Consider the following 11,536-nt stretch of genomic DNA (forward strand, 5'->3'; position numbering starts at 1 on the left):
ATGCAGACAACCTAACATAATTAGTTGATGCTCAGCGTCGTTCAACATAGCGTAATTTCACATAGATATTTAGCTACTCCTCAAACGGATTAAAAAACTACATTTTAGAGCTAGATTCCAGGCTGTAAATGCACATATGCACATATTCCTTGTTTTCTATATTTTTTGGACCAGAACTAGTATGTTCTGGTTCTAGGACTTGATCTAAGTATTCCAACGAACGCACAGGCAATTGTTAAATCCCAGAAGCAGCTACACCCTTTTGTGACTCAGTCAATAGAAAAACTGTTTACACTAAGCAATGAGCACTTAAACAGGCTTTAAGCGCTTTTATGTTGTTCGAAATAAATAAAGGAAAACAAAGATTAACGACCAAGTAAGTTGCAGGTGCTCAGCCAAAAGATTCCGATCCGAAAACTTTTCCACCCAGGAAACTGATTCATTGAAGTGTTTACCATATAGACGACACCATTCAGCTTGTTTTCCCATCCCATCTCGTCTCGTCTCGATCTATCTAAACACTTTTCGATGCCAAATGCTCCGTGGAGAAAACAGATCCCACCAGCTCACATACCAAGTGACTGTTTATCAATAGATCTTCAAGTGTTTTCCGCCTGGTAGCCTATTAGTAGCGCTCAGCCAGCTGATAAGGTCCATTGGGCAATACTACTACTACTATGTACTGTATGGATGACTGTATACATGGAAGATCGCATCTCACCCACTCCGTTTTTGGCCCCGGGGCCCATCTAACACGTGAATCCACTGGCGGCCCAACCAAATGTCTATTGCGACTTTAATTGTCGGGCATTACGAGTCGGCAGGTCCATTAAAAACGCTAATGAAGTTGCCCGAATGGAACTTGGACACATGTGTGCCCATCTCGAATCTCTTTTGCAGTCCGCAACACCACAACATTTTCATCTAAACAGCTCGCGAAAAAACAAACCATTCATCTAGTGCTAGTTGGACTCAACTCAATATCTGCCGATTTGAATGGCTGTCTATAAAACGCGATAAGTTAAGAAAAGGCGACCGAACACCAAAACCGTTTTATGCATGCGGTGAAAATTTGAATTTTTTACCCGAAATTGAACAATAAACAAAATCACAAAAGCCAAAACATTTATCATTCAATCTCATGGCACCATGCTCTACGGCTAAGGCCGCCGTTCTCGAAATCATTTAAATGATTTTTTATTTGAAGCCAAATAAGCAAAGGAGTGGCCACCGAAAGCGGCGTGGTTGGATCGAATCGGATTTGGATTTGGATTTGGATTTGGATTTGGATATGGATTTGGCATTACGCAAAGATTACTTCAACAGCTGCCGAAACGGACGGAAGATTGAGTTGGAAATTGAATTTCAAATTGAAATTGAAATAGAAATTGAAATTGAGGTGGGTGGCCATTTTGTCGGACGGGCGGGCAGCCCCGCTGGCCAACAACTTGCGCAAATAGCACCATCATCAACAATTGGTGTGCGAGTATAATATGATCCGAATGCTCGGGCCTGTGGGCTGGATTCCCGGGAATTCTCGGGACCGCACACAGTCACCGCTCGGTTTGGTTGGCTAATGAAAAGCTGAAAAACAATTAACTATAAATTAAACGCACAATTTTCAAAACAAAATAAACATAAATAGGCCGGGGCATCATTTGTACTCTGCTTCCGAGCTTTGTTTACTCAGCAATCGTGTTCCGTGGGTGTGAGTGGGTTAATCGCTCCGGAAAGACAACGATTCATTTACCTACCCAGAAGCCAGAAGCCAGACCGAGTTCATCCCAGTGGCCAACCCCATCGCCCGCCCGGCAGCAAAGCAATTAGGCAATGTCGCTGGCTCCGACTCCAGTCCCTTTCGGGAGCTGGGACTCGCCCTCTTAGGACCAGGTCCATCCTCCCATAAAACAAAGAGCACTGCTCCAATAACAAATCAGGTGCTCCCTCAGGCGGTACTGAAATGCTCTACGAATTGCGCACTTAACATTAGACAACTGTATTTCGTTTAAGGATTACAATTTTTCGTTCTTTAGTCAGTTTAGAAATTATTGGGCGTTTAGGTATATACTACTTCATTTCCTTTACTTTCTACTCTTACCTACTACTTTCTACCCTTGTATTAAACTAAGCTAAGGGCTCACACTTTAGACTAGAAGCCCTACAATGTTCATGGACCCAAACAGTGCAAGAGTATCGCGCTGCGGAGTTTAGAGTTTAGTTGATGAATTTGTTGTGAAGTTATTCCTACCAAGAACTGTTAGTAGCAGGGATGGATGTTGCATAAACAAACGCGTCGGCAGAGCCACACGTGCAACAACAACAACAATAGCAGTGGCAAATCGAAGTGTCAGTCGCAGTGGCAGTGGCAGTCGAAGTCGAAGTCGAAAATCTCATCTCCTCAGCCTCCTTTTATGGCACACATGTGTGCAGCAGACGATCGGCCATCCAGAGATGGAGATCGAGGGACACGGCTGTGGAGGGGGTCGGTTTCGGTTTCGGATTGGGATTGGGATTGGTATTGGTATTGGGAATGGGTTTGGGATTGGGATTGGGATACGTGGCGGAGGGGCACAATGAACGGGAGCATGGGAAGACAACGCCGACGCGCTGCGGCAAAGTGCATCGAGATGGGCCAAAACAAGAATGCAGTGCATTTTATAATAAGTGAACGGATCGGGCGTTTTGTTTACACTTTAAGCTGTCCGGCCAACGTTTTTGGCGTTTTCTTTTGAATTTCGCGTTTCGCCATTAAATGCACTCTCTGCTTAAGAATGCAGGCCTCCCCGAAATGTTTAAACAAATAGCGAATATCGCCTAAATTGTTTACCAGACGTCCTCGACCGGTGACAGGCGACGACTAATTGCAGTTCAAAGATTGCGCATACGCCACTTGGTCCCCAACCCCAAACCCAAACCCAAACCCAACACCGACCACGAGCCCGGCCCATGACTAATTTCCATATTAATTACAAGCCAAATAAGCCAAAGATCGGGCGGCCCGGTTTAAAAGGATTGCCGTCAAGTAGCTGACATCTCGTAGCACCCCGGCATGTGTGTCATAAAAAGGTTGCATAAACAAATCCGGAGGCGGCGCAGTATAAACAAATTAGTAGCCGAGCCGCCGGCAGCAGGACGACTTGAATTCGCTCCACGACCACATGCAGCGTGTGTCTTCGTCTTCAACCCTTCGAAATCCGAAGCGTGCTATAAAACTAAAAGCGAGACTCAAAGTCAAAGAGTCCATGAATTATCGGGGTTATTGGTTGCCGAGAGTGCGGAATGGGGCGGGTCTCGAAAAACTCACTCATAATTTAAAAACACTCAATCTGGTCTTTCCACTCGAGGCAGAGGCACTTTGCCAGTGGGCTGTGGACAAATGAAGGAAATTCATTATATACCTCAGTAAGGGGATCGATTTTCTATGCACATCATAAGCACAATATCGTGTTTTAAGCATTTTGATTGATTTATCCCATCTTAAGAATTAACAGAGATTAGGCACCTACGTCCTATCTGCTATCTTTAGGTACATTGCGAATCTGAAAGTGGAAAGAACCATGCTAAATTAGGAGCAACCACTCATTTATGTTTTAAAACACAAAATAATAACTTAAATAAATATAAAAATCTCTACCAGAAATATGAAAAATGAACAGAATTCGGGAGCTCATTGGCAAAAAGATACATCCTCAAACTGCTGGAGCTCCTATTTACCCAAGTAATTACATCTGTCAATCGATTTTAGTGTCCCAAATTTGTCAAATGCCTGCGTGCTTTTAGTCTAAGAATGCGTCCAAGAGCTCCATACATACATATATGTACTTAGCGACCTCCTCATACCCATTGTTTTTTCAGTTGGCAGTCGCCAGAGCAGCACGTTCAATGCCCCAATTTCGAAAAATTTAACACTTTAGGAGAAATCTTTATAAACTGCGAGGTTTCATACGTTTGGCGCCGATTGGATTGAAAAATGTAATGAAAGGGTTTGTTTATCCTTCTAATAGACTTTAGAGATTGGAGGGAAAATACGTGTATATTATTTGAATATTTTCTTAAACATTTTTCTTAGTGAAGAAAGGGGTGAATGTCTTTAAATTCTTTACAGGAAATCCGAGCAACACTGTTTCTAAACGCATTGATCCTTCTGAAGTGGATGTTTAGTACTGCTCAGTCGATTACATTTCCCACTGGGCACATGTCCTTTTTCTCATCCTGGTGATCTCGTGATCAGTTGGTGATTCTATTTGTTTGTTTGTTTGTTTATAAACATCGCCTGGTCGGCCGGCCGTTAGAATTGTCGCCGCCGGGCACTTGAGCCATGTCCTTGTGTCGTCAGCCACCAACTGTGCTGCTAAGGACATGTCTATGTTGCCGATCCCGTTCCCACTCCTCCTCCTCCTCCTCCTCCGCCTCCTACTCCCTCCCGCGATGATATTGTGCAAAAGCGCCCGGGTCCGGCGTATGTAAGTCAGTGGTTTGTGGGTCGCAGACGTCCGGCCCGACCCTTCTGACACATTGAAGCACTTCTATGTCGTCATTGAGTGGGCTCGTCATAGTCGGTCGGTCATCACCAGCGGCTTTCGGCTTTCGCAAGGCTCCGGCTCCGACCACACGCATTCCACTTCAGCGGAGCGCATCTCGAGGCCCTCATCCGCCAGATCGCTGTCATTCTGAAGGGTCTGAGGAGCCTCCCGCTTTTCCGCTTTTCCGCTTTCCCGCCCGATGATGCAAATTGAGGTCATGTGGTATCAATTTATGTAACAATCATTCGGGGCAAAGCGCCTCTTGTTGCATTCTTCTCAGCAAACGGCTTTCTTCTACTAAAAGAAATAGGCTTTTAGAGCCGATTTCACGGATCTAGTAATGAGAAACTACTCTATTCAGGTTTTCCGTTCGCTTGCCAACTTTATTATTTTCATTATTACATATAAAACACTGTAACCGAAAGTTTTAATCTTAGATAAATGAAGGGATCGGCCATATAAGGATTATACAAGTACTTTAATGAAAAAAAGCTTTATCAACTGCAGAAGAAAAACATCGTATGCAAATATTCGTTAGCAACTAAATCGGAATAATTAAATGTTTTCCCTATGAGTTGTTTATTTAAAATGTACTTGCTTTTTTAATAAACACGTAATTATCTGTAAACTCCTTTTATACCAATGGTATATCTAAAGATAAAGATAAATACCTAAATATAAAGATATTTACTAAACTAGGGGCCCTTTTACTAGAGGCACTTAAATAGTAAAGAAAATAGTAAGAAGCCCCAGGGCCTCGTTAGTATATTTTCAAATACTCACTTTAAAACTTTGAACTTCTGGAAGGAGAAATGTTTTACAAGCTAAATTTAAGTTTAATCAATTTTAAATTGTTTAAAATTCATGTTTTAGGTTAAAGCGCGGCTTAGTAGGAAGTGGATCATTAAAGTAAATTCTTTCGGCGCAATAAAGTAAAGCACTCAACTTAAAAATATGCAAACATTCGTTGAAGAAAATAAAATTCAAACCACACAAGTTTCTTTCAATTTATAATTTTATTTAGCTCTCGGGTAGATACGACTAAAACTTAAGGCTACTAAAGCTATGGGACATCTATTGGTTACACATAGAGACTAAAACACAACTTCTACGGCTATCACAAAAACGTAACCACTCAAGCGTCATTCCCAACCTAGTCGATCTCCACATTCTCGTCGACATCCTCCGCCGCCGAGTGAACACTCTCTGCTCCGCTCCCGACGCTCATCATCTGGCCATTGGGGCTGGGACACGGGGTTCGCTGTGGACGCACTGCGCCCGGGATGGGGATGGGAACTGGCGATGAGGACGCCGAGGATGCAGTCACAAAACTGGAGCTCTGGGTGGGTGGTGGTATGGGCTGCGGCACCTTGTGTTGCGGGTAGAAGTACGGGAATGGCATCTGCATCTGTGGCAGCGGAAGACCGCCGTAGGCCAGCTGCAGCTGATGGCGGTAGATGTTGATCAGGGCGGGATCCAGGCCGTGTCCAGCGCCTGGAGCTGCCATGTGGGCGTAGGTGGTGCTGCCATCCTCTCGCACCAAGACCTGGACGGGAACCCTCTTGCTGGCACCCAAAAGGGCGGCCTCGTGCTGCTGGATCTGCTTGCGCTTGGTCTTGTAGCGGCGGTTCTGGAACCAGATCTTCACCTGGGTCTCCGTCAGCCGCAAGCTCTTGGCCATCTCGCTGCGTTCCGGACCGGACAAGTAGCGCTGTTGGGCAAAGCGGCGCTCCAGCTCGAAGACCTGGGCGTGGCTGAAGGCGGCACGCGACCGCTTCTTGCGGCTCAGTCCACTGCCGTCGTGGGATAGCGGCGATTCCGAGGGCGAACTGCTCAATGGCGGCGGTGAGTCGCAGTCTGCAAAGGGAAAATTACGAAAAGTTAGCATACATCCCATACAAAAGACCATTCAAAAGGCTGCGTTCTTTTCCAAGTCCATTAGAGCCTGAATGGCGGTAATTCGCTGTCGGAAACTTACCGGAATCGTTGCTGGTGCAGCGTCTCATGTCCAATGGAGCGGCGAGGGTGGACCCAAAATAGGCCAATTTGCGCTGCATGTAATCCGCGGCACTGGAGTTCGGAGTGCCTGTTGCCTGGTGATGGTGGTTGTTGTTATCCATAGCCGCCGCATAATACTGCAGATAGTTGCTGGGTTGCCTGGGACTCGGCTGGATCTCCTTGGGCTGGGCCAGCTGGTAGAGGCCGAGATCTCGGCAGCAGAGCGGCGGCGACTTGGAGGCCGATCTCTCGCGATCAGAGGAGGGCTTTAGCTTGTCGGATTCCGGTTCGGAGTCCACGCTGGACATGCGACGTGTTTCCGGATTGCTGCGCGTTAGGATGTCGTTGATGGAGAAGGGCGTGGTGAGCGATTTGCTCAGACCCGCCATCGCAGCACTCACACTCGCGCTTTCCATATTCAGCATTTTTCGAAATTCCTGAATACTTCAAATATTTTGAATTTTTTGAATTTTTCGAATATTGAGACTAACTTTGGCCTCTTCGACACTTGTTCACTCCGAAAATTCTCTTGGCTTTCCGATCTTCACGACTCGAGGGCTGCGCAGCGAATGTGCTTCAACCGAGCGCTCCGGGCTGTCTTTAAATAGTGGCCGAGATCCCCGGCAGAATCACTCGGTTTGCCGGAGTGGAAATGTGCGCCGTACTCAAGTGGCTCGTCGGCATCTGTGGTGGTGGAAACTGGCATTCGACTCCTGCCATTGGTGGATCCGAAACCTGGCTGGAGAGCCTTTGAGTTTCCTCTCAAGTGCGTAAACAAAATTTGTCGTAAATGGCTACGGCTGCTTCTACGTACTTGTATGGTGCGCCTTACTCTTCGGGGAGTGCATGCATCCTGTTTATTGTTTATAGCCCGCTAACTGCTCCTCCGTGTGTCGTCTCCACGTTTCGGGTACGGGTACAGTCCTCCGAATGGGATTACATGCTATGCCCACTCCAGTCTCAACCCATTGTTTAGGCGATCGATTTGTTTGGAATTTAAATCACTTGGAAGCAAACCCCAGAGACAACCGTAAGCTGCAACTCTTTAAGGTAAGTAGGTTAGTTGGGTCATGGAATGGTTTGGAATCGTAAACCAAAACTAAACAATACTCTAATGGATCTGGCGAAAAATATTTCTGGGTTGCTTCTAATTGTAATGTAATTAAATTAAATAACATACGACCGTATGCCACTTGTCCATATCTTCACTAACTAGCAGGCGGCATAGAGAACAAATGGTCTTTATTCTAACATTTTATACATTACTATAGTGAAGGCTATTGCGCTTAGTCGATTAATAAATCCAGTCAGTTATTGGAAAGGTAAGCAGCCATTGAAAACCATGTACTTAGCATAGCAATTATTAATGGTTACTGTCATATTCAAGCTACAGATAGTTTACCGCGGAACTCGCGTAAAATGGATACAAAATGTACCGACTCGTAGTGAAAGTTTTCTGTTTACAGACCGTAGTACGTATTGACTAAACAAGTGAAACCAAAAGAATTGTACTTCCTACATCAACAAACCCAAATCGAAGCTTGCCGAAAACGTTCCACTTTCTTAGCCAAGCGAAAGTGTAAGACCTTAGACTAGGACTATACTAGAAACTATAGTCACGTTATAAGCAACTGGTTAAGCTGCCCAAACAAACCTAAAAGGCGCGGGGCTCTTGTTCCCGAGATCACTCAAAGAGTACTCAAGGAAAGCTCCCCTCATTGGCTGTCGTGGAGCCCAGAGAGCGCTGATTGGATGCCCGGAGGCTGTGGCAACATGGCTGCCCACTCAGTGCGAAAGGCACTCATCCGCCTCACTCGAGTCGACTGGATGTGGATGTGAGTGTGGTTGTGAGTGTGAGTGTGGTTGTGAGTGTGGATGTGAGTGTGAGTGTGGATGTGAGTGTGGGATGCTGGTGCTTGGAACAGGTCCGTGCGAATCGAGCACGCGTTCCCATCGCCTCTCCGTTGGGGTGGCTTTAGTGGCTTATGCGCGGTGCTCGGCTGGCCGGTGATTCCGGATCTCTGTGCGATTCCTGCTCTCCACTGCACTTCACACCTTCGGGCTATAATCTTTTTATTGCCAATTCAGTGGCTCTTGATGCCGCGGGCGCCGCAAAGTCAAGCCAACAATGGATGGCCGGCTCGGAAGTGAAGGGGCGCGGAAGTGAGTGGGGTGATTGGGGTGATTGGGCGAGGGTTCCGTGTTTTGCGGTCAGATTTGAGTAACCAAGTGCGGGACCAAGTGCGGTGCGCGAGTGGAATGGATCGGGCAGGAACTGCTACTCGTTATACCATTTCGACTGAATGGGTTTCGATAATACTCGAGTAATTAGAATATAATGATGCTTGTGGCAGGCGCACGCGCCCAAAAGACTCGCCCTCCGTTTGAGTTGTGAGTTGTCGCTAATTTTGCGATTTTGTTAGCTTCTTCTGCTGATGCGATTACCCTTGAATGGAGCAGGTATTCAATTACATAAAAGTGGAGGGGGTCGAGGTCTGCCCACTGAAGATATCCATCCCTCCCCTATGATGCTATGATGAATTGGCATTTTCAATTAAATTCGACAGTTTCTTGTTTGATTTCCGAATGCCCATCGCTAGCGCCATCGCCATCGCCCGAAAGTCTTGCAGGCTTGTTGTCGTTGTGGTATTGAGTTTTATTTAATGGTTTATCAAAAGCCACTCCAAATGTTTGCCTTTCCCTGCTCTTCATTACCATTCATGGATCTGGATGGGAAACCCGATCTCCTTGTGCCACTTTAATGTTGAATGGGGACAAGTGTTTTTCGTCCTCAAGTTTGCGTTGATTTTGTCTATCCGAACTGGAATTAATTTAAATTCAAAATTACTGTTTGCTTGCACTGGGTCATTAAAAGTAGTATTTTAGTAAATATTATAGTAATCTGGAATATGTCAGTTTTTTAGAAGTATTTGGTAATAATGTCAATTAACAATGGTTTATTAACCTGTGTAGTTGGCCCCAGAGCTTTGAGATTTTTGAACGTGGAAGCAACGCCTGCAGATTGGGGTAACAAACTTATTATCAGCGTTTAATATATCTTTAAACAGTATTTTATTTTACCTATTAACCATTAGAAAGCTTCGTTTTGTTCATAACTGAAGCCCACCAAAAGCTATTGCGTTTTGTCAGAAGATGTTGGACTGTTAAAAATGAACTGCGAATTTACCTTGGATGACTTCGACCTATTCTCTGCATTTCAGCAACATGATGAAACCATGGTGAAGGTCATGGATTTGGCAAGAATGGAAGCCCTTTCGAAAGGTTTGGACTTTTGTGGATCATTTCCAGTATTTATTTAGCTCGGAGTATTTCGAAAGGTGGATGTTGCCAAAGTTTCGGAATACAGTTTCCGAAAAAGTGTTTAACATCGTGGTGGTTCATTTTTTCATTCTTACATAAAATATAAGTCCTAAAATCTGATATAAATTAATTACATTTGTTCAAAACACTCCTTAAAAAACGTAAGAGATTCTACTAGTTTCTTGTTTCATTGCCATATTCTTTTTTTCAACTTCGACCAGTGCATCGAGCCTGTCTTTCAGAATACTTTACGTTTCTTTTACTATCTCTATTGTGAATCATCAGAATCATCATTTATTCCAGAATCACCCCAGTGTGAAGAACTTTCATTGAAATTAAGTTTATTAACGTTTATTAACATCAGTAACCCCTTGAAAATCCTACTGTGGTACTTAAAATACTGAGAGGGGGAAATGGCCAATTAGAGATCCGACTGCATAATCCATAATAAGTCCCAAAAATCAAGTTATCCTTGCAGAAGGTAAAAAAGGTATTGACACATTTCCAAAAACCCAATTTATTGGGGCTGAAGCGGATGAAAGTGGCTGAATAAGTCCGCTTATAACCAACATATTACGATAAAATAAAATAAAAGGAGTGCATGGAGTCCAAGAAGGAAGATCAATATAAAAATGCCAGACAAACTAGGTTTTCAGTAAAATACATTCCATAAATCATTCGGCTTGAAAAAGGAGCTAGTCCGTTATTTCCAATAATATTTCCGGATAAGAATAAAATGACTCCTAAGCTATATTAGGAGTTATTATATTCGCCCTTTTTTTTAAAGCACGCAATTAAAAATATTGCTTAAATTTATTTTCACGAATCGGACTACGTTCTTCTTACGTTCTCAGAGTGACCAGATGATATGAAAAACTATCGGATTCTACACAACATCTTCTTTACATCTGTAGAACTTAGCGATGTATGTGCATGTACATGTAGTTTTCTGCGGTTTAGGGCTTTGCTAAGACTGCTTATTTCTCTTTAATTTTTTGAAATCGGTTCTCTTCTCTTAAAGATTTGTTTTGATGATTTTAACAGCGGATTTACATAATAATTTACATAATCATATATGTACATTAAGCCTTGATTGCAAGGCTATATTACAATTGCGGCACACAATTTAGTAGTATCCGAAATTTAAAAAATAAAATAAAAAAAGTATATAAATCTACAAAATATGGGTGTTGTAATATGAGGTCGCATACATAAACTTGAAAATTAAACCTTGATTGCAATGCGACACACAATTTAATAGTAATGTAAAAAATTAAAAAAAAAAAAAATTTATAAATATAGAAAATATTAAAATGACTTTATTACACACTGAGCTACCTTGTAATTAATTATTTATGTACGTCTAAGGACTAATAACGTAACATAATTTAATATTAACAAAAAATTAAAATGATGAAATCAATAAAAATAACAATAAATGTACAAATATACCTACATTTGTATATACATATGTACCAGATCTGTGATTATTTAAAACAACAAGATTGGCTTTGACTTTCCCGAATTATTCGTGATTCGAAATGCGAAGCGAACCCAGTTAAGCTTTGGTGGACATGGGATAAAAATTGTTCTATAATTATATTATAACTTGCCAAAAATTATGACAAATGTTATACTGTTTTCATTGAATACTTTATGATAGTGTTAGTTATTTTTCGATAGGATTTTTACCA

The 11,536-nt window shown here is 43.1% G+C and overlaps 1 protein-coding gene across 1 annotated transcript; it reads right to left on the reverse strand.

Annotated features, from left to right (window-relative positions):
* Positions 1–5,571: 5,571 nt before the first annotated feature.
* On the reverse strand, positions 5,572–7,313 carry LOC122620451 (homeobox protein bagpipe). Its single transcript, XM_043797924.1, has 2 exons — positions 6,502–7,313; positions 5,572–6,380 (listed from the first exon to the last, which is right to left on the reverse strand). Exons 1-2 carry the CDS (start codon positions 6,944–6,946, stop codon positions 5,677–5,679), a joined length of 1,149 nt encoding a protein of 382 aa, XP_043653859.1. The 5' UTR covers positions 6,947–7,313; the 3' UTR covers positions 5,572–5,676.
* Positions 7,314–11,536: the final 4,223 nt, after the last annotated feature.

Source organism: Drosophila teissieri, chromosome 3R, assembly GCF_016746235.2.
Source record: "Drosophila teissieri strain GT53w chromosome 3R, Prin_Dtei_1.1, whole genome shotgun sequence".
In the NCBI taxonomy this organism is placed as follows: domain Eukaryota; kingdom Metazoa; phylum Arthropoda; class Insecta; order Diptera; family Drosophilidae; genus Drosophila; species Drosophila teissieri.

Coding starts and splice junctions, on each gene's coding strand:
- LOC122620451 (XM_043797924.1), bottom strand. CDS start 6,946: ATGCTGAATATGGAAAGCGCGAGTGTGAGTGCTGCGATGGCGGGTCTG. Junction 6,381..6,501: donor CTGCACCAGCAACGATTCCG/GTAAGTTTCCGA, acceptor TTCCCTTTGCAG/ACTGCGACTCACCGCCGCCA.